This window comes from Antechinus flavipes, chromosome 3 (genome assembly GCF_016432865.1).
Source record: "Antechinus flavipes isolate AdamAnt ecotype Samford, QLD, Australia chromosome 3, AdamAnt_v2, whole genome shotgun sequence".
In the NCBI taxonomy this organism is placed as follows: Eukaryota; Metazoa; Chordata; class Mammalia; order Dasyuromorphia; family Dasyuridae; genus Antechinus; species Antechinus flavipes.
The window spans coordinates 364,148,322-364,172,914 of record NC_067400.1 but is presented as its reverse complement, the minus strand read 5'-3'; the positions used below and the strand labels follow the sequence as shown (position 1 = coordinate 364,172,914).

The window sequence follows — 24,593 nt, the reverse complement described above, 5'->3', positions numbered from 1 at the left end:
ATAGAGGCATATAAAATAGACATACAAATCAGACATTTACTGATAATAAATCACAATTTCATGACCCCCACATTTAGCTATCTTAAAATAATCCAAAAAGGTGAAAACAACATCTATTTTAATACATTAAGGTTTGCAAAGTAATTTGGATGTATTAACTTGGGGTAGTTCAAGAAGGGTGAGGATAACAAATCAATTCAATTTAACAGATTCTTATTAAGCCCTTACTATATGTAAGGCACTGCATTGGGAAAGCACTAGGGTTACAAAAATAGATATGAAACAATTTGTGTCTTCAGAGAGCTTATAATTTAGTGGAAAAAGAGATGTACATAGTCATTGAAAGAGTTAAGTGGTGGCAATATGATTGGCAATTTGAAAACATGGGTGCAAATTCTATTTGCCACTTGCATGATCTTAGGTCTTTTAATATTTCTCATCTGTGAAATTTGAAGGTTGGATTGGCTGATCTCTAAAGCTCTTATAGCTTTTCTGACTAAATGTAAAGGAAGGGTTCAGGTAAAAGGAAGGGGGGTATTCTTTTGCATCTTTGTAGCTGAAAACCCTCATTTGGACTTGGAAGAACAGGAGAGATTTTGATAAGTTAATTAGAAAGATGTCCATTCCAGGTAACAGAGAATGCTGTGAATAAAGAAGTTTAGAAAAGAAAGGACTTAAGGGGATAGAAAATTGGTTGAAATACTTAGTTCTCAAAGAGAAGGTGCATGAGTTAAGGCTGCAAAGAATTTCGAGCAAATCTTCGAGCCTCAGTCTCTAGGATGACAATTGGAAAGATACTATAAGATACTTTGTGTTTAATTTCCAAAATAAATGACATGACACTGAATTCCAAGAAAGAAAAGACTGTTTCATGATGAGTAAGATTGTGTGTGAAGAAGGGGGGAAGGGAGAAATCCTAAATTTAAAGGACAACATAGAAATATGACTGCCTTCAAAAACTTTTCATTCATTAGCTAGCTGTTTATCTTTCTGAATAGAAATCCATCTATAAACAAGATCTTTTTGGAAAATAAACACTGCAGTGGTTAAAAAATAATCTTGGTGATAATTTTTCACCTGGAGGAAAATGAGAACTAAGTACTAGTTATAGACATGTTGCTGGTGTCAGTATTCTATGACTCAGTACCACTTCTGAGATGAGCTCTATACACATTGCATATTATCTGACTGATATGTTATTACAATCGCTGTCAGTGGGTGCAACTTTTACTTTTGTTTTCAACATGATTTATGCTGGATTCCCTTTTTATTGCATTAAAAATAATACAATGTAATTTGCATATTTCCTCAGACAGCTAAAAGAGAAGAAAAGAAAATTTTAGTCTTTTTTTTCTACTGAACTTTTAGTTTACAGTATTTTACAATTTCAGAGTTGGAAGGGATTAAAGAAATTGTCCAGTGTGAGTAGAAATCCCCTCTCTATAACATCCCTGATAAATGGTCTAGTTGAAAAGCCTGGTGACTTGAGAAATTTATCAAAAGGGCTTTAAAAAGAAAATGGAGGTAGGGAAGAGAAATCTGACCACATACATGCACCATTAGTTCTCGCAGAAAGTGGCAGATAAAGCACAGGAAAAAGAATGTAAGTAGAGAGGCAAAGTAATTTATAGGAGACACTACCAATAAGAGCAGTAACAAAACTCATAGCCTCATATGTCTCTACATAAATACACAAGTATGGGCAATAAAGAAAGTGAAATGCATGTCTTAATGCAAAGAGGAAAACTTGACCTTGTAGGGACTACTGAGACTTGGTAGGCTGTGCTTCATGGCTGTAATATCACAACAAAAAGATATACCTTACTTAAGAAGACCAGATTAGATAAAAGAGGTGATAAAGTATAAACTTATACAGTCCACAAAGTAGACCACTGTGGAGAACTTGTGTCTGAGCATCAATGTAGGGAAAATATTAACAATATTGTAGTGAGAGTGCTCAAGACAGTTCAAAGGGGAAAATGGATGATTTCAGGAAAAAAAAAATCTATCATGGAAGTGAATTGTAATAATGATGGGAAACTTGAATAATATAAATAAATATTGGAATGTTTTTAATAAAAATAAAGTGGTTCTTTAAAGTTAAGTAGAATAAGCAACAAAGGGAAGTTCCAGAACTTATTGTAACAAATAAGAACTATTTGCTGAGAAAGTTTGGGAAATGGGGTTTGAAATAGCATGACATTTTAAAAATTCATGTTACATATGTGGGGAAGAGAAGTTGGTAGTCTCTAGTATACTCCACATTTGGGTAGAGTGGATTTCAACAAGATCAGGTGAAGAAAATATAGCATTCTTAATTCCACATTCCACAGGCAAGTCAAGTCAAAATGAATGGAATTGTTTCAAAAAAGAATGATTATGATAAAAATATGAGAATTGTAAAGAGAGATAAATTTATATATTATAAGAATTCATTGACCAATTTACAGTCTTAAAAATATTTACATAAAAGAAGGAAGCAAACACAAAGTGACTGAAGATGAAAAAAAAATCTATAGTATATTGGTCTGATAAGAATAGTGTCAAGATGATTCCAAAACGATGAAAAATGTTATCCACTTCTAGAAAAAGAACTGATGAAGTCTGAATGGAAATCAAAGCATACATTTTTCACTCTAATTTTTTCAGCCTTTTTTGTCTATGTTTTCTTTTTACTACATAACTAATATGGAAATATGTTTTCCATGAATGCACATTTATATCACATATAAAACTGCTTATTGTCTCAGGGATGGGGTGGTGACAAGAAAAGAAGATAGAGAATCTGGAACTCAATTTTTAAAAAAGAATGTTAAAATTGTTCTTATATGTAATGTAGAAAAATAAAACATTATTCATAAAAAGAATAGTATATCAAGAGCATTAAATGCATAATGAATCAACAATGAATGTGAAAACAGGAAAAAATATATCAGGCATAGGACAAAGGTCTATGAAATGCTAAGGTTATTTTTTAGGTCAGAAGAGAGAGTATCATAAAGGAGGCACAGGAAGTCCACTTTTGCTTCTGTATTTTTTGACACAAATAATCTTTGAGTTGGTAATGACAGAAAACCAAAAAAAAAAAAAATGTTTAGAAAGGAATTGAAAAACAATATAAATAAGGAAATGATTTGAGATCACTCAGCTCCTGTTGATGAATCCAAGTCAACTGACCCAAACAATCTACATTCCAGGGTTCATAGATATTGTCACTAAATTCCTCTCAATGACTTTAGAAAAGCAGGGAAGAACAGTACAGATGTCTCAGAACAGCAGAAATGCTATTCAGATATTTTCAAAAGAGAAAGGCAGGTGAATTCTTCCATTTATAGTATTAATTGCACTTTAGTTTCTAACAAAATCCTAGGATGTGTTGTTGATAAAGTGACTTGTGATCAGCTAGAAGGGGAATCAATGAGCATTAAGAATTAGAATGGTTTCATCAAAATAGGTCATATCATCCATTTCTGATGATGATGATGATTAGCAGAATGAATTGAAGTTGCATCATATTGGTTCTTAAGAACAAATTGTTAAATTTTCAGCATAAAGATTTGTACCTTAGGAATTAGCAAACCCTACAAATAATGGCCTTATTTACAGTTTTATTCCTTTTTTAGACTTAACAACCTAATGGAGAAAATGCTATTGATGCAGCTTAAAAGTAAAAATGTGTCATGTATCTATTTTATCTATATCATATTCACAACAAATGTGTCCATCTTTAATATTTTTCCAGCACATTTTGTTATTTGTATTAGAATCACAGTATAGCTAGATTTCTGAAAAGTACTAAATATATCTTACGATATTGTCATGGATGGATAAGACATAGTAGTGTGGGCTGGATAATAGTATATAGGTGATTCAGAATGGGTTGAATAACAGAAACAAGAACTGTAATAAATGGATTGATGTCAATCTGGAAGCAATTCTCTGTTAGAGTGCCTTAGGGACTTGTCCTCAGCCCTATGCTACTCAATATACTTTTATCAATCAGTGCATCAATCCAGCAAAATGCATTAAGTGCTTACTCTGTGACTGACACTGGGGTATGTTCAAGTGAAAGAAAAGACTGCAAATACATTTCATTTGTAGCTGATACAAAGCAGACAGGACTAACTAATATTTAGAATGAGAAAGCTTAATTTAACAATAAACCAAATCCAATCATATGATATGGAACAAGAATCAATGTGAAATCTCATATATAGGCTGAAAAATAGATTAGACAAGTACAGGACAAGAAAATAAAGACTGGGGGAATATTTGTACAAAAAAAGTGATCTTTTTACAAACTTTTTTTCTTACTTTTAAAATCTTTAACTGTTTCCCTTTCTCCTTCCATACCACACACTAGAGAAGGCCACCATTTTAACACAGATTTACAGATAAATATAAAATCATAATATATAGTTTTATTTATCAGTTCTTTCTGTGGGAGTATATGGCCTTTTCTTTCAAAGATCCTTTATTTTAATTATAGTGCTCAGAATAATTTGTTTATTCGTAATTATTCTTCAAACAATATTGCTGTTACTGTATACAACATTCTCTTGATTCTGCTCACTTCCCTTTTCATTATTTAATGCAAAATTTTTCCATGTTTTCTTAAAGTCAATCAGGTCATTGGTTCTTACAACCCAGGCATATTCTTTCACAATCATATACTACAACTTCTTTAGCCATTTTCCAATTGATTGGCATTTTCTAGTTCTTTGCTACCACAATGAGAGCTGCAATAATTATTCTTGATCGCATAGGTTCTTTTCCTTTTTCTATAATCATCTTCAGCAACAGATTTAATAGGGATATTGCTGGTTCAAAGGGTATATATGGTTCTCTCTTTCTGCATAATTCCAGATTCCTCTCCAAATGGTTGAATCAATTCACAATTCCACCAGCAATGTGTTAATTTGTCATTGCCTCCTTCTATCATTAGGTTATTTTATTGGCATAAGATGAAATCTGAATTCTGTTAAAATTTTTATTTCTCTTCTCAATAATGATTTAAAGAATTTTTCATATGACAATATAGTTTTGATTTTTTCATAGGAAAACTAACTGTTCATATAATTTGATCATTTATCAATTAAGGAATTACTTATAAGCTAATAAATTTGAAAAGTTCTCTATATATTTGAGAGATGAGACCGCTATTCAAGAAACTGTTTATAAATTCCTTCCCCCCAATTTTCTGCTTTCTTTCTGATCTTGGCCCCTTTTATTTGTATAAAAAATAAATTCAATGTAATCAAAATTATTCATTTTATATCTTGCAATGATGTCTGCCTTCTGTTTATTCATAAATTCTTCTCCTATCCAGAAGAATGAAATTTCTTTTTCCATTTTGTAATCTTTTTTCATGAAAAATTTTTACATTATCCTGGGCTTTTAGGCATATAAAAAGACATACAAATGAAACATTTACTCAATAAAATATAACTATATGCAATATAATCTAATGATAATTTTACACTCCCTTTCAATTATGAGATTTTATATGGGGTTGTGACATATTGTTTAGGAAGCTGGACAATAAGCAATGTTTTCCATGTCCTAGTTTTCTTCTTATATCTTCCTACAAATCTATATCATGCATGCATTTTGATGTTATTTTTGTAAATGGGGTAAGATATTTATCCATACCAAATTTCAAACATGGTGCTTTCTAGTTTTCCCAACTATTTTGCCAAATAGTGTATTCTTATCTAAAAACCTTAGATCTTTACTTTATCAAACACAACGTCACTATAATCATTTACCACCATTTATTGGACATCTCCTCTGTTCCATTGATTCATCTTTCTATTTCTTAATCAGTATAAAATAATTTTGATAATTATTGTCTTATCTAAAAAATAGTTTAAGATCTAGTACTGCTAAATCTCCTTCCTTTTTTTTTTTTCATTAATTCCCTTGACATTGTTGACCTTTTGTTCTTCCAAATGAGCTTTTTTTTTTTTTTGGTTGTTGTTGTTGTTGTTGTTGTTGTTCAATAAAATATTTTTGGTAATTTAACTGGAATGAAATTGAATAAGTAAATTAGACAGAATTGCCATTTTATCATATTGGTAATACTCATTCTTGATAATTAATATTTCTTCAATTATATAAATCTAACTTTGAATATATGAAAAAAGTGTTATATAATTATGTTCATGTTCCAGGGTTTGTCTTGGCAGATTCAGTTCCAGGTATTTTATAGAATCTATAGTTATTTTAAATAGGGTATCTCTCAAGATTTCTTTTTGCAGGATTTTATTGATGATATGGAGAAATGCTGATGATTTGGTGATTTTCTTTTCTATACAGCTAATTTACTAAAATTATTAATTGTTTCAACTAACGTTTTTAGTTAAATCATATTATCCACAGAAAGTTTTATTACCTCATTACTCATTCTAAATCTTTTATTTTCTTTTTCTACTCATTACTATTACTAGCATTTATAATAAAAAGTAAATACTGTTGCTGATAATAGATATTCTTATTGACTCTTGATTTATTGGGCAGACTTCTAACTTATCCCAATTACAAATAATGCTTGATAATAGTTTTAAGGTGATACTTCTTATCATTTTAAGGGAAAAATCTATTTATAACTATGCTTTTGATTGTTTTAAAGAAAAATAATATTAACAATACATTTTGCCAAAAGCGTTTTCTGCTTTTATTGATATATAATCATATGATTTTTTGTCACTTTTCTAATTGATGTGATCAATTATATTAATAGTTTTCCTTAGATTAAACTAGCCCTGAATTCATGGTACAAATCCCACTTGGTCACTCTTCATAATCTTTGTGCTGCATTGTTGTAGTCTCTTGGCTAGTATTTTATCTAGAATTTTTATATTTATGTTTACTAATGAAATTGTTCTATAATTTCTTTGTTTTTTGCTCTTCCTGATTTAGGTATCAACAGTAAATTTGTTTCACAAAAGAAATTTCTTAGGACTTCTTCTTTGCCTATTTTTAAAATTATTTAATATTGGAATTAATCAATTTTTAAATGTTTAGTAGACTATATTGTTTTTCTTTTCATAAAATAAATTAGTTTTATTTATTAATTCAATAGTTTTCTTAAATTTAATTTTATTAATTTCACCTTTAATTTTTATGATTTCTAATTGGGTGTTCAATTGGGGATTTTTAATTTTTTTCAATTTTTTAAAATTGTATAACCAATTCATTGGTCTGCTCTTTCTCTATTTTATTGATATAGTTATTTATAGATATAAATTTACCTTTAGTCACTGCTTTTGCTGAATTCTGTAAGTTCTGAACTGTTGTTTCATTATTATTATTCTCTTTAATAAAAAATATTGTTTGTTTATATGACTTGTTTTTTGACCCACTCATTCATTGAGATTAGGTTATTTAGTATCAAATTAATTTTAAAATCCTTGTCTCTATGGTACCTTATTAAATATAATTTTTATTACATTATGATCCAAAAATGATACATTTAATATTTAATATACTGACTTTTTAAAGTGCCTTATAATTGGTCTTTAATGTTTACCTTCTTATGTTTCTCTTGAATTTAGTAAGTCAAATTTACCTGAAAATTCCTTAATACTTTAAATATCCAATTTTCCCATTCAGGATAACACATAGCATCACTGGATGAGTTATTATTGGTTGAAAGTCCAGCTCCTTTGCTCTTTGAAATACATTGTTTCATGACCTTTGGTCTTTTCATGTAAAAGTGGCTAAAATTTGTGTTATCCTGACTATGCTCCCCATTATTTAAATATTTTTTCTAGTAATTTGAGGTATTTTTTTCTTGATCTGGAAACTTTGAAATTTAGTTATGATGTTCTTATGAGGTTTTGTATCGGGATCCATTTCAAGTGGTGATTGGTGGATTTTTTTCTATTTCTATTTTTACCCTCTCATTCTAAAACTTTAAGGCAATTTTCTTTAATAAACTATTGAAATATAGTAGGCAGATTCTTTTTTTGAGATAATTCTTAAGTAGTCCACCAATACCTATATTGTTGCTTCTCAAACTATTTTCTGTCTGTTGCTTTTCTAATGAGATTTTTCACATTACCTTTTTTCATTTTTTTAATTTTGTTTTATTATTTCTTGGTGTCTTATAAAATCATTAGCTTTCCCCTTGCCCAATTCAAATTTTTAAGAAGTTATTTTATTCAATAAGATTTTGAATCTCTTTCCAATTGGTTGGAAAAATTAGTTGGAAAATTTTCTTTTTATAATTTTCTTGATTTTCTTGCATAACTCTTCTACCTCCTAATTTTCCTATACCTCTTATTTGATTTTTAAGGCCTTCCAAAAATTCTTTTTTTCAGCTTGTGACCATTTTGTTCTTTGCTTTGAGATAGAAGAAGCTGTTTTAACATCATTGCCTTCTTCCGAGTTTGAACCCAAATCTTCTCCATTACCACAGCAGTTATTTATGATTGGGTTATTTCCTTTTTTATACTATTATTACTATTACTATAAAATTTCCTGTCTATTAACTTCATATATGTTAGACTCTAATATTGAGGAATTGGGGATACTAACTCAGGCATCAAGTTTCTGATACTATTTTTTGAGCTCTAACCAGGATTCTGTTTTCAGATATTCTCCCCAGCCCTGACCACAACTCGTGCAACATTGTCACAGCAAATGCTCTTGTTCCCTACAGTCCCTCCTGAAGCTGTATAGTTCCTGAAACTGTATAGTTCCGTTCATCTCTGCCCTAGAACCCAAAATCAAGTATTTCATGATTCTCCCAGCCAGCAGAATCCCCACCCACTGTGATCATAGTCACCAGGCATGTGCTTAATACTCACAGCCATAGCCTGGAACTCCATCAAGTCACCATAATACTAATAGAGGGTTCAGCAATATTCCCCTGATCAGCTGCCTGATACCTTGAAGCAAAAATTCCTGCCTCCTACACAGTTACCCCAGGGCTGGTTGTTTATTGATTGAAAAGTATCTTCTCTGCCCGGGGGTTATCTGCACTTCAATCAAGTCAGCCAGAGAGAGATCCAGGCTCTAAAGTTGCCTTAGGCTGACAATTGACTTTAATTCATATACATAAGAATTGTGTGTGTATATATAAACACATGTTAAATATGTATAGGTACATGTATATACATGTATGTGTATGTACACACACACACAAATATATAAGAAATATATGCTAGGAAGCCAATGAGGAGATAGAAGAAATCAAAGCATAGAGTATTTTCTTTCTTTTCCCTTCTCACATCTTCTCTTCTGTGACCTTTTATATATATATATATATATATATATATATATATATATATATATATATATATATATATTTTGCTGATCATTCTTTATCTTTTTTTCTTATACAACATTTATTTCATTTGCCACCTACTATATTTTTTATTAATCTATAATCTGATTTTAATAGCTTTCCAAAATTTTAAGTGCTAGAATAAGTTATCTTTCTAATTTTTTTACAAGCCTTAAAATTGTTATATAAATTAATAATAAATAGTATTATTATTATTATTCATTTGTTTATATGGACAATTTTGATGCTTGAGAGAGGGAGATTTGACAGAAATTTGATCTAATCATGTAAACGGCTGAAACTCTTAAAAGATGTGCTTGAGTCAGACAGCCGAGCACATATGGCTAATTACCTATTGGACAATAACTCTATTAGCATATGTTTGGAATTTCTCTTCTCACAGTTGATGCTAGTTCAATGCTTAGGGTTGAGAGAATTGTAGGTAAAGATTAGGGGGTAGAGTGAGAGAGGCAGAGAACTTCACTTGGTCTCAGGAAGAGAAGGAGTAAAGTGTGGAGATTTGTGGAGATTCTGGACTCCAGAATCAAGGAAGGATCCTTGGCAAAACTCTTGGCAGTTCTGTTATCTCCTTTACTTCTCCCCCTAAAGACCAAGGACTTTTACTTATCCTGACTCTGGCTGACCCTGAGGCCTCCAGGGAGCTAGCCCGAAACTTAAATAATCATATTTTCATATATTAAAAAAAACAATAATTCATTTATATTACATAGATTATTTTTACATTAATCATTTTTTTAGCTATAATTTTTTAGAAAATATGGTACAGAATAAGGAAAGGATTTGTGAAATGCATGATTTCCTCATGCATGTCTAATAGCAGTAAGGAAGGGAAATAGCTCTAAATACTTGGTAAAATTAGTGAATCTCACATCCAAAAGGTCTGAAAAGCTGAAAATTATATTCTAAAAAAGGAGCTACAGTGAAAACCAGATTCTCTCCTTTGCCTGGCCATGTTCAGAATCCAATGTCTCTTCTTGTTCAATTCTGTGAAGCTACATGGCCTGTTACATGCATCTTAGCACTATTTTCTAGTTTAGGCATATTAGTAACATGACTAGAGGTTTCTTGGAATTGAATGGGAGAATTCTTTTTAGTCACTTAATTGCATGGGAACTCAGAAATAATCTAATGTGAAATTTATTTGACAAGTAAGAAAAAAGGCATGGAATGGTAAAATGATTTTTCCAGATAACCTTGGGTCACAATTAATGACACAGGCTAGATTATAACCTATTGTTCTTTTAATCATATTACATGTTTTCTGCCTATAGTTTTCAATTTCTATAGAATTGTGGAAGATATAATATAGACATTAAATATTCTTAACTACAAGATAAGTGTGAAGAAAATTCAGTCTTGAATGAAGTTCACAATTATCTGGTAAAAATGGGCACTAATTGAACACCTTATTCTCTACAGAGTTGTTATAACAAGTTTTACTGCAGGTCCCTACTTCAGGGAATATTTCAAAGCAACATGCAGATGCTGATGTGAAGAGACAGGTGTATATTTTGGGTAGAGGAAGCAGTCTGGTATTTAGCAATTTCCTAACTTAGAATCATACTGTTAGACTCTGGAATGATCAAGCTAGACTACAACTATGTGCTTTATAAGCTCAAAGAAAGAGTAAGAGTATCAATATTTTGAAATGTTTGATTATAAATTCTTGTTGCATTTCTAATTAGTGATGTAACCTAACTTAGTCTTATGTTTCTTTAAAAAAAAAAAAAAACCTTTCAAAATGTCTGAACAGGTACTAACATATCAATGTAATAGAGTATTATTGTTCTATTTTTTAAAGGGTGAATATGAAAATTTCATATTTATATGAACTTATAGAGAGGATGTAAGTAGATACATAAGGACTACAGTAATGTAGTCATTTCATTAGAATGCATTTTCCTCATATGCAGAGATTGTCTTACATTTGAACTAGTATCCTTAGGGTTAGCTTAGAAACTGACATGCTAGATTTTTTAAAAAAATATTCTCTGATTGATATTTGGTGAGAAGAACACTAAAAGGAAAGACAAACTTTACGTTATTGGATTGACTCATCTTGTTCCCAGAAAATAACTAATGAAGAATGTCTCCTTCTTCTTAGCACAAAAGTGGGAGATTATGGAAACAGAAAGTGTACACACTTCTATACTGGCCACTGGATTCACTGGTTTTACCCAATTGCCTTTTGTGATGACCGCATATTTTAAAATTAGCCAGAGTCAGGAATTCAGGTCAAGGGAAAAACTTCGATCTTTATTCTTTGTAGAGGTGAAGGGAGATGGCGAAAGGAATGTGAGCGTCATTAACACAAACTGGCCAGCAGTCTCTCTATCTTTCTTTCTGCCCCTCTCTCTCTACCCACCAAAATCGTCCCTATGTCATTTCCTATACAACACATCAGGGCTTGCACAAAGAGTAGGCGGGGGCCATTCTTTCTCCAAGCTTATATATTAATAGAGTATGGTCCAATTACTATTTAGCTTCATGTGTTTGGGACCTCTGAGGTCCCAAACACATGAAGCTAAATAGTAATTGGACCATACTCTATTAATATATGCTTGAAGAAAGAATGGCCCCCGCCCACTCTTTGTGCAAGTTCTGATGTGTTGTATAGGAAATGATGATTTTGGTGGGTGGAGGCAGGGGAGTGGAAAAGGAAGGGGAAGGAGAGACTGCTTGCATTTGCCATTGTGTGGGCCCTTTCAGCTCAGATCCCCCTCTGCTAGCTGGCTTCCTGTCGCAGCTGCCCATATTGCTATCGCAATCTTTCTTGCCCATATTGCTATTGCAATCCTTATTCACCTCCTCACTTCAATAAAGATTGAAGATTTTTCCCTTAACCTGAATTCCTGACTCTGGCTGATTTTAAATATGCGGTCATTACAGACCTCAGTGCATCAACTCGAGCTTCAGCCCATTATAGCTTTTCATTATTGTAAAGGAAGATTCAATACTGGAGGTGAGGGAGAGAGGTGGGAATATAGCTGGTAATAACTACAAAGTAAGAATAAAAATATATATAATGGTTTTTAATGAATAGATAAAAGACTTATTTTGCAGTAAGTGCAACATTTTAGAGCAATTTCCTCTAAATATTCATTTTGAAAGACAGGAAACTCTTAGAACAGCTTCTGAGAAAAGGGGCAGATGCAAATAAGGAACCTTCTCCTTTTGGTATATAATTATCTCCTTGATAATCAGCCACAGGAGTTAGGTACCACATAGTGCATAGAAATACATAAATTGTAGCCATAGTTGGTTAGTGGCAACATGTGAATATGGGAAAAAGTGTCCCACACTGGAACTCAAAAACTGTCTTTAAGCTTTCTATAAAGATCTGAATCTGAAAAATTTTAGAATATGGAGTATATGGAGTGAATAAGAATGAGATGAAAATGGACCATGTTCCATATACATATAAATGTATATGTATATATAAGTTATAACAATTTATATTTCTGTAGGACTTTATAGTTTGCAAAGCACTTTATGCATATCATTTCATTTTATCATCACAACAACCCTAGGAGATAGTTGCTATTCTTGTCTTTTCCAAGTGACTTTCCCAGGGTCATATAACTAGTAAATGCCTGTGGTCAAATTTGAATTTGGGTCTTTCTAATTCCATATAGAGCTTTCTATCTATTGTACCACCTAACTGCCTTTAATTTTTCCCTCTATAATTTCTCTCATATCCATCTCTTTTCTCTACTTATACTTCTGGGACTATTGTAATAGAATCCTATCAGATCTTCTTATCCCAAGTCTCTTCACAATTCAGTTCTTTCTTTACATAATTGCCACTGATTTTTCTTTTGCACAGGACTCCTGATGCCATACCTCTACTCAATATGTTTTAAATAGCATCTTTTAAGATAAAATATAAATTCCTCAGGAATTTAGAATCTTTTATCACCACCCCACCTTTCCAATTGTATCATATATTATCTACCTTCACATTATACTATAGTCTAGTCTAATTGCTATTTGCCTTGACTTTCTTCCATACCTGGAATGTACTCCATTCTCACCAGCATAAATATTATGTTACACATGAAACTTTTTCTGACCTTCACAGCTGCTAGTGCTTACCACCCCGTAAATTACCAATTATTTATTACATATGTTTCTATATATTTATATGTTGTATTCCCCAAATAGAATGTAAGCTCTTTGAGGGCAAGGCTTATTTCACTTTTGTCTTTATATAGCCAGTATCTAGCTTAGTGTCAAGAATTTAATAAAATCACTGATCAAAATGGTCCTGAAACTCAGCTATATTCAATAAATAACTTTTACTTAGGAAATTTTTGGCTTTTTGAAGAATAATTGATCTGTTTTTCCTGGATATTCCCCTATAATTAGTTTAGATTTGTATTTTCATTGGTGTGGAAAACTTATGGCGAGAGAGCTTATATTCAATGAAGAATGTTAACTGTACCTTATAGTTTTAGAGTTTATTTAGGGATACTGGAATATGACATGATTTGTTCAGAGTCACAAAGCGTGGGTATCAGAGTAAGATTTGAACTCAGGCCTTTCTGACTGCAAGCTAATTCTCAGGATCAGGAATATAGTACATATAATATGTATATATGCATATATACATATATACACACATATATCACTTGTTTGATCAATGTACTTAATTGATTTTTCTATTTTTGCTTATATTAATTTTGGCTTTTTTCATTAAATATAAAGTTAACAGGATTAAAATAAAATTCCATATTAATTAGGTTTTAATATGATTCTAAGTTAAATGGAAACTATTTCATTGTTCAATAATACATTTTCTTGGAGCAGAGTCCATCACCTCTGTCAAGAGGAAGATGGAATGCTTGCTCCATCATGGATGACCTGGATTTGTCCTTGGTCATAACTTTGGTCATGGTTCTTAAGTCTTTCAAAGTTGTCTTTACAATTTTATTACTGTATTTTCTTTTTACATTTTCTCATAAAATATCCTAAAGAGGGCTATGCTCATGAAAACACTTAGTGAAGATAACTTTCTGCTATCTGCATCTGAGTTTTCTCTGCCAATTTTTGTATTTAGGCTTGGCTTCTTCTTCTTGACAGATATATTCCTAGATAGTTTCCTGCTGTTGCCCAGCCTACAAAAATGCAAGTTTTAATACTAATTAGTATTGATGGATTAAATATAATTAAGAAGGTAGAAACAATATGTAGAGTTGTCTGAGTAATGATTTAATGAGAAGGAAAATGTCCTTAAAAATTGGGAATACTATAATAAAATTATTTGATAATTCAATTAAGTATAAAGCTGATTATTCATAGCTGAGACAATTTGAGATGCAGTATGCTGTAAGAGATAGAGAACTGGCCTCAGAGTCAAGAAAGCTTGGGTTCAACTCTCACCTATCATGAATTTTGGCTATGTGACCTTAGTTAAGTCATTTATTGTTTCAGTGCCCGTAGGCAACAACACTATAACAGAATAATAGCATTAATAATAGTCTGTATTGGTAGAGGAAATGATGATAATTCCCTACAGAAATAAAATCATAGAGTTAGACCAAAAATATTAAAGGTTCTTCACCCTCAATATACCTAATTTCACCCACTGAAATAAGTAATACAAAATATTGTATGTTTAGGTGTTTCCCCTCATGACAGCAAAACCAAATTCTCAAGGACTACTGCCATTGTATATGAAAGTTACCATTTTTCTCCTACATATCCTCCAAGTTTCTTTTACCTCAACCCTCAATATTCAGAGAAGCTGCAGAATAGTATGTAAAATGCACAAATAAATTTATATACAAGCAGTAAAACAATTCCAGATTGCATTATTGCTCAATATTGTCAGTTGCCTTTCTACCTTGTGGAAGCCTTCACCTGAGATTCCTCTCTTGTAATTGGTGGCTCCCTTCCTGAGACCATTATCTCAGAGAAAATCCCAGTCACACATCATCTTACTCTTTGATTCATGTACTGTACTTTTCCACCTCTTCAGCTCCTTGTTAGCCACCTTACCATTTTCCCAAACCCCCTTCCAACTTCCTTTTATATGTTATTTTATCCTTAAGAATGTAGTTCCATCCTCTCTCCCTGTTTCTCTCGATTTCTCTGTCTCTGTCTCTGTCTGTCTCTGTCTTTCTCTCTCTCTCTCTCTCTCTCTCTCTCTCTCTCTCTCTCTCTCTCTCTCTCTCTCTCTCTCTCCTTTTCTATTTTCTACTCCTTAGTCTTAAAGGGGATCAATTTTTATCATAGTAAATATTCCTTTCATTGACCCAGATTTCAACTCGTCTACAATTTAGTAAAAGGTCTTTAAGAGTTACTATTACCTATATATATATCATCAGACTCATATTTCCATGTTAGCAATACTATTCATGAACTGTATTCTGTTGCCATGGTCTTGGACAATCCAGAGTTTTCTCTCTTTTCATCATGCTGGGGCTTAACAGAGAATGTGAATGGAGGATGAGCACTCTGTATCACTAGAAACTGAAAATCTGGTAATCCCACACCTGGCACTTGAAACATTTCAGAGGCTTTCTATGTAGAAGTTTTATACTTATGAAGCCACATAAATATATGTGTGTATGCATAGATACATGGATATAATACACACACACACACACACACACACACACACACACACACTAAGAGATTTGCAGAATCAATACTTGCTAGTCTAAACACTTTTTTCATGTTCACTTATTTTTTGCACTTTGTCTACTTACTTAACCAAATGTATATATTTAAAAACTAGGAAACAAATACCCAAAGGAGGATTTAAAAGTTCTTTTTCTATATTTCTATGCAAGCATTTCCTTGCATCTATTATGGCTAAGTACAAGTTTGAGACCTGTGATTTCAGCAATACAAGGAACTCTCAGATGAGAAAATGCCTTTTACTAATGAGAGTCAGCCCTTTCACTGTGACTTACAGGTTTAGAGAGTTGCCTAAAGTACTGAGAGGTTAAGGGGCTTGTTTAAGGTCATCCTTATATGTGTCAGAGGTGGGAACTGAGTTCAGATCTCCCTAATTCTGAAGAGCGCTCTCTATCCACAATACCATATTATCTCACATATATAATATTATATAAGAATTATTCCACATCTTAATTTCACTTTCATCAGATCAAGAAAGGCAATCACAGAATATTTAAATAATTTCCCCAAAGTCACATAATTAGTGAGTGTTGGAGGCAGAATTCAAAGCCCAAGTTTCTCCTGACTTCAGGTCCAGTATCCTTTGATTACATCACATTCTCCTCTCTTCTAAGTACCTATTCAGTGCTTGGGTTTAGTTAAAGGAGCAGGTAAAAATGAGTTTCAGTTTTCTGTACACATAGTCAAATAACTCCAGTCTGCCTTGTTTGTTTAGCAGCTCTTGTGGAGAGTTCTCAAACTAAAGCATTTGAATTGGTCCTGCATGGAAAATGCAGTTTTTTTAGCCCACTAGAGAGCTCTCAAATTAAGACCTGCCATGAATGGCCTTCCCAATTCCCTTAAGATCAACTGACTGTCTAGCAAAAGCCATTTTCATGCAATTTAGGATGAAGTTAAATTATATAAGCCATTCCCACACATATACATGCATACTCACCTATTTGTACTTTTAAATTCAGGTTGGAATGAGAATAACCTACCTGACACAAGAATAATAAGAATTTTGCCCTTGGTATCCAGGAGACTGTGGAAAAATTTCAGAGTAGCTGGGATATCTTTTACATAATACAGCATCTAGAAATAGGAAAAATGTGAAAACAAAGCAATCAGACTAGAACAACTGACAGTTTGTCTTTTTATTTTTTGGAACAAAATGTTCGCTGTAGAGTTTGGTTTTTAAGGTGTATGTAGTTTTTGTTCAACAAAAGAGCAAAAGGTGAGATTCTGAATGTGCCTGGGAACTAGAAGTACTAGACAAAAGGGAATTTTCAAGGTAGGGAGCACTAGCTATTCAACTTGAGGCAAAAACTTCCCAGGCCACCAAAGTCCTTTTGTGCCTTTAGTAAAGTCGATAATGATTGACATTTTTGTTATGTGTGCAGTATATACGTAGTGGTTTTATACATTACCTCATTTGAATTTCACTATTCCATTCCCCTCACCACCACTCCCTGCCTGACCCACTTTTCTTTCTTTCCTTTTCTTTTTTTCTTTTCTTTTAATCTCTCTCTATTTCTCTATGTCTCTGTCTCTGTCTCTCTGTCTCTTCCTTTCTCTGTTTCTGTCTCCCTCCCTCCCTCCTGCCCTCCTTCCCCCTCTCTTTTTTCTTCTTCTTCTATCTCCTCCTTCTACTCCTCCTCCTCTTCCTCTCCTCCTCCTGCTCTTCCTCCTCCTCCTTCTTAATCTTCAAATCCTAAACCAGAGTCATAAGAGCAGAGTCTAGATGGGCATATTACCCAGGTAATGAGAACAGCTGATACAAATGCACTTGAAGAAGTCTTCACAGTATTCCTCTTCTTCCTCTTCCTCCTCCTCTTCCTCCTCCTCTTCCTCCTCTTCTTCCTCCTTCTCCTCTTTTTCTTTCTCCTCCTCCTCTTCTTCTTCTTCTTCTTCTTCTTCTTCTTCTTCTCTTCTTCTTCTTCTTCTTCTTCTTCTTCTTCTTCTTCTTCTTCTTCTTCTTCTTCTTCTTCTTCTTCTTCTTCTTCTTCTTCTTCTTCTTCTTCTTCTCTCTCTCTCTCTCTCTCTCTCTCTCTCTCTCTCTCTCTGTATGTCTGTCTGCCTGTTTCTCTCGACTAGGTCTTTCTACCTCAGTCAGACTGGAAGTGTAGAGACCATTCACAGGCATAACCAAAAACTGATATTCAGCATGGAAACTAATCTGATCCATTTTTTCTGACCCAGACTAGTTTTCCTCTTTTTAGATAATCTGTTGACCCTCTATTACTAGAGGCTCTCCATACTGGTTCCAGCCATAGTGCAGATATCATACTGAGTTCAGTTTTACTGTAGTTTAGCATTCCTGAATTCAAATGACCCACCAACTTTAGCCTTCTCAGAAGCTGGGACTGTGGGCATGTGCCATCTCATCCATAATCTACATTTGACAGATGAGGAAACTGAGGCAGTGGGTTATTATGGTTCACACATAGCTTGGTGACATAGTAGATCAAGGAGGGGATCTACAGTTAGTAAATCCTGAGTTCAGAAACAACCTCAGACACCTATGAGGCACATGATTCTAGGCAATCCCCCCCTCCAGTTAAATACCTCCATCTAGCTCAGTTTCTTCATCTGGAAAATGCAAATAATATCAGTATGTATGAGTATTGGTAGAGTAACCAAGCACAAGGTACTTACTCCATGTCTTTTTGTCTTTTAAAAGTTGTAGTATTCTTAAAAGAAAATGGTACCGATGCAATAAAATCAGGTTCCATTCCATGGAACACTGCTTCCAAATAAAGCCCTTTGCACTAACTCAATTGTTTGTGTTTAACTGTCTCTTTAAATCACAGGAAAAAATGATAGCTTTGGATATTATTGACCAATTCTCCATTAAATTGGCTTAAGGTCAGCACAAAGTAAAGTGCTTGGTTATTGGGAAAGATGTGCCAGCCCACTCAACATAAATAATCTTGTATTGATCAGTGGGAGAGCACTAACTGCCATCATTCTGACAGTGCCAACATTGTCCAACAGCTAATTTGCTCTGAAAGGACCCTGCTTAGACATATATGAACTCTGTTGTCGAAGAACCATGGGGCAGCTACTTCTCAGAACTCCTTAATATATGCCCTCTGAACTATTCAGTGCAACTAGATAATCAGTAAAAGATTGAGATGAAATTAGTATAGGAAGCAAAGCAGACACAGTTCAATCCAATAACCCAACATGAAGGCTACTCTATCTCAGAGGTCACTTGGACTTTCCCTGGTGACCCATGGGGCAGCCTTTTTCACTGATTTTTTTCTTAATCTTCAAATCCTAAACCAGAGTCATAAGAGGAGAGTCTAGATGGGCATATTACCCAGGTAATGAGAACAGCTGATACAAATGCACCTGAAAAAGTCTTCACAGTATTCCTTAAATCTAGCAAGGACTTACAGCAAACAAGTAGAGGCATAAGGGAAACAATCACTGAAGAAAACATAGACCTCCAAACTTAACTTCCATAAGGGAAAGTATAATAATAACAAAACTACTGAACTTGAGGGAAAATGCTTAGACTCATCAATATTTTTGTCTTCAATTAGGATGGATTAAGGTCACTTGTAAAATTAAGTCTCAGAAGAATTTCACTGTTCTAAGGGTTGAAGTATACCTTGTTCCTCATGTATGTTTCTGATAAAAAAAAAAAAAATCTTCCATTTGACAGCGTATTATCATAAATAGATCTGTACCTGAATCATGTGAATAAAGTTCCATTTCTGAAGCTCTTTTTTCTCTGTTATTCTATTTTGATATTCAGATGATGTCTCCTGATGCCAAGCAAACTTTACGTTCTTGAGGTTTGATGCTGTGGCTACACGCTCTAAAATACAGAGAGAAGGGAGCACACTCTTGATTTCAATTGCAAATGTGGAATTCACTTTCATTTAGAATTTTAATGTAATCAAAGTTACATACACAACAGGTATAAAGAGCATTTTTCTTTTTCATAAAACTCCTGAAGACCACTGATCTCATCTGATTTAAATAATAATATTAAACTAAATTAAAGGCACAAAGAAATCCGTAGCAAGAAACAATAATGGAAGTCATGGTCAGGTGAAGATTGATCTTTTCTTGGATGAATCTTTTCCTTTTTTTCAAGTTTTGTTTTGTTTTTGTATTATTCCCAAAGAAGTTTCTTGTAATGAAGTAAAACCATTAAGTAAAGCCACCAATACAGTGACCTCATCTATAAATACATCTAATATTGCACATCTGGACCAACCACCTTTTATTTTCAATTGTCTTTTTTCTCTCTGTCTCTCTATCTCATTGGAAGAGAGAGACAGAGACAGAGACAGAGACAGATAGACAAACAGACACAGACAAAGAGAAACTTAGACAGACAGAGACACAGAGACAGTGAAAGATAGAGACAGAGGGATGAAAAACAAATTCTTTGTAAAAAAAATATGCTTAGTCAAGCAAAAAAAAATTGGTAAATCTTATCAATAAAAAGTCAATCTATTTGATTCAGGAGACACACACAGTTGAACACATCTCAGATTACACAATTACATAAGATTAAATGACTCAGGGTTGAGGATAGGGAATAATGGAATAGAGTTCTGGGTTTTTGTAAATAAACAACCCTTAGAGGTTTTACTATCTATTGCTTAGTTTTCCAGGGACTTATGCTCACCAGAAAGCAGGCTTAATTAGGCTTCTCTCCTAATAGCCTTAGAATAAAACAATCACAAAAGCCATACTGTAAATGTTTAAGGGGATAAAAGGAAATATGACATAGCAGATATGAAGAAAAAAATCTTAGAACCAGGGAAACTAGCTTCAAATGCTGTCTCTATGTATGACCATGGACAACTTACCATCTCAGTACCCCCAGGCAACACTATAAGACCATAAGTTATTAATAAGGTATAGACCTCCTTCCTAGAAAGAATAACATTCCTAAGGAGAAATGATAGGGGAGATAGGAGTAAAGGGAAGTACAGCAGGTGGAGGAGAAACCAAAGAAGAGAAAATTTAAAAATAAAAGTTTGCAAATGGTCATTCTAATGAAAATTATCTTTCCTTGACAACCTGTTCTCTTTAAAATTTTCTAGTTTTTTGCCCAGTTCTATTTGTTCTTAACTGGATAAAATGCTACACCTTTGTATTTGATGATTTGTTCAGCATTTGGTTCAACCACTTCATTGTTGATGTGACTTCCTGGATAGCGAGCTTGAACTTGAGAGATAATTTGAAGGTCAATTTCTCCTGGAAGACAAATAAGAAGATTAGGATAATTTGAGTTGATTTACCTTCTTCCTTCTACTCCCTAGGATACTGATTCTCAAATTGTATCCCAGGGACTACAACACAAGATTTTATTCTGTGAGTTTCCAATGACATGGCATTTACACTTAGAATTGCATGAAAGCACAAGAGTCTCACTCAATTTGAATGAAATTTATTCTTGTAATTTCATTCATAAATCTGGATTCTCTGATATTCCTGTGGTGTGTGTCCCAGGGCTCTTGGTAGTGTGGTGAAGACTATGAATCCCTTCCTAGAATAATATTTTTAAATACAGAAAGTAAAATACACCCGACTAATATGAAAAATAATGATATTGAAATAAATACTTAAGATTTATTTCCCTATCCAAGTTCATGGACCTCCTGAAATCTGTACTAGGTTAAAGTATACCTATGATTCACTGGAGTGGTCCAAGCTGCTCTTATAAATAGTAAATTGTAAACATGTAGCAGATAAAATTTGCTACAAAATTGTCTGAAAATATGAACTAATCATTTTGTTACCTAATTTGTCTTACCAGTGGGAAAATACAAGTACAAGTTTTTCTAAGCCTATTTTATTCTGAGGTTCTGTGAGAATCAGATTTTATCTTTGTCACTTATTCTACAACTCTCTCCAACTTCCTCTTTGAAGCTAATATAAGCTAATAAAGAACAAAGTCCCAGGATTTGTGCGAAGTTTGACTTAACGTAAGAAGACTAGGCCTGTGCAGAGATGAAATCAGTTAAATGAGTGGCCATGTGGTATGATCTAAAGAGCGCCAAGAGACCCTTTAGTCCACATCTATCTCCCCTCAAAGCTGAGGGGATATCTAAATTCCTACCATTTGAGTTTCAAAGAATAGAGACAAAAACCAGTGTTTTCAATGCTATAGAGAATTCTTGATAAGGAAATTCCCTCTACTAATACAGGCTTATATCTTTTCTGAAACTGTAGATTCTATGTAGATTTAGAGAGCTAATTAGAGCACTGATAAAATTAAGTGACTTTTCCACACTCACACAACTAATGTGTATCAAAGTGGAGACTTGAACCCAGGTCCTTCTTAGTATGAGTCCAGCTATCTTTCCACTAAGCTCCTCACCATATGTTTTAAGAAGCACTAGGAAACACTTTCAGTTTAAAACAATCACTTCTCTCATATCTTAATAATCCTGAAATTTCTAATCATTTGGGCTTCATGCTTTTAGGATATTCATACTCTTCCTTCTTAATCTAAAAGAAGAAAGAGACAAGAATTTACTAAGCAATTATGTGCCAAGCAGTCTAAGCACTTTACAAATACTATCTCTTTTGATTACAACAACTCTGTGAAGCAGATCTCATTATTATTCCCTTATACTATTGAAGAAACTGAGGCAGATAGAGGTTTTGACTTGTGTAGGATGACCCAGCCACTCTGTGTGTCTGTATGAGTCTGAAGTCAAATCTGAATATCAAGTCTTCTTGACAATAGGAGCAGCACTCTATCCAGTGAGCCATCTAGCTGTTAAAAAAAAATAAAAGTTCCTAGTCATTAATGTCTTGATGTGAATTAGTTTACAGGATTCTCCATAAATCACAATATGCTGAGAGCAAACAGAGAAACAGAGTAGTTCATAAAACAACAATTTAAAGATTTATGAGTACAAGAAAGGTTGTTAAAAAAAAAAAAGTCTGTTATGGTAGCCAAAGGGTTAAATTGCCTAAAGTATTTTGAGTAGACTAATAGCTATGGACAGTGACTGACAAGATTCATATAGTCTCTTTGGAAAATACTCACTAACCTTGAGACTTATAGATTTAGAACTGGAAAGACTCTTAGAGATTATCTGTTTCAATCTTAGAGATTATCTGTTCAATCTCCTCATTTTGGAGACAAAATAACTGAGGCCCAGCATGTTTTCGTGGAAAGAATAAGCTATGAAAGAAAAATCTATAAGCTGCATTTTAATAATGTGTGCCAGATCCAATTTTTGTTACTTTAAAATTATTTTGATCTAAGCATTTCATTTTAGAGAGATCCAAAGATGGACAAAGCTACCCAGGATTCTGAAAATTTCAAGCACATTTAATTTGAAAAGAATTTCTCAGACTCTTGAATAAAAAATGTTTCACAGTTAAGATAAAGCAAAATTCACATTTTGGATAATAGCTGATTGAATAGCTTGCTTCCTCAAATCAAACAACGGCTGCTTAAACTTTTTAGCCACACCTTTAGACAATCACTTCATTTCAATTCAATCAAAACATATCAATTTTTGACCTCTCCCTTCAATATTTTTCTTTTCCAGCTGTCAACGATGAACAAGAGATACTTCTATTAACTAGAGCAATCAAAGAGCCTTCTGCATTATTGTAGGTGGATCATTACCTCAATCCATTCAGAGCATGAGAAAAGGCAATCTTTTATATCATACCATATGCCTCTTAAATCACATCACATAAACATTTAAGGCCTGACTATAAATTTAGGGCACTGGTATCTAAATAAGATAAAATGGTCCACTACTGGGATTTCCTGCCTTTCCTATCCCCTTTTATTCTTCATTATAAAGGAAAGCTCTCTAGAAAGTATGAAAGAATACACTGGGAAAAATAAGCAAAAGGCATGCTGATAAATATTTAACAACTAGTTCCCAAGAAGAAGAAAAAAAAGTTTATATACTTTTAACCCTAATCTGCAACATTAGCATTTTCTTCATCAATTTCTTAAATCTAGACAATCAACAAAACAATAAACCATGTTCTGATTTGTAGCATTTGATATCTGAGGTGTAAGGACTCCCACTGAAAATTTAACAATCAGATTTCACTAGCCTATAGGAGTTGGCTCCAACACAAAATTATAAAGGTGATAAAAAAAACAATAAATATCAGTAAAATTTTTTAAATGTGTTATGATTTTAAAAAACTGTTACAGGGTGATGAGAAAATTAGAAACTAGTATCTCTATAGAATCGTTAAAGGTATAGCTTCCCTTACCTTAAAACAATAGGTTAGCCAGATAGGTCAAATTAGTGGCAATCAACCGCAAATCCCCAAATCCTTATTCCTGAAGCACCAAAAGATGAATCACATTTTGTCTCCTTTTCCTGAAACTTGGTGAATGTTTGCTTTCATGTAACTGAGCTAGATATTGTGGGTCTGCTTGCTACAAGCTGCAAGCTGCATAGAATCAGGGCTTTCATGCATCATTCAGTCATTCGTATCGATTTCACTATATTCTGAACTCAGTGGTTCCTACTAGAAATTCATTAATAGAAGATATATGGCACATGATGCTGTAGATAGGACTGAAGGATGGAAAGTGTTCCTAAATATGTCAAGCCAAAGAAACAAAGAAACTCTTTCTTCTTAGTAGTCCTGGTCAAGTTATATATCTAATGAAGTCTGTTAGCCTTTACTG

General features: G+C 33.2%; 1 protein-coding gene across 1 annotated transcript in view; it reads right to left on the bottom strand.

The window, feature by feature from the left end:
• Nucleotides 1-24,593, bottom strand: part of HNMT (histamine N-methyltransferase) — a 54,098-nt gene that overhangs the window by 4,320 nt on the left and 25,185 nt on the right. Inside the window, exons 3-5 of the mRNA XM_051985808.1 lie at nt 21,056-21,163; nt 19,636-19,766; nt 16,939-17,032 (exon numbers count right to left, since the gene is read on the bottom strand). Coding sequence (XP_051841768.1) covers nt 16,939-17,032; nt 19,636-19,766; nt 21,056-21,163 — 333 coding nt within the window. The remainder of the gene's footprint in view (nt 1-16,938; nt 17,033-19,635; nt 19,767-21,055; nt 21,164-24,593) is intronic.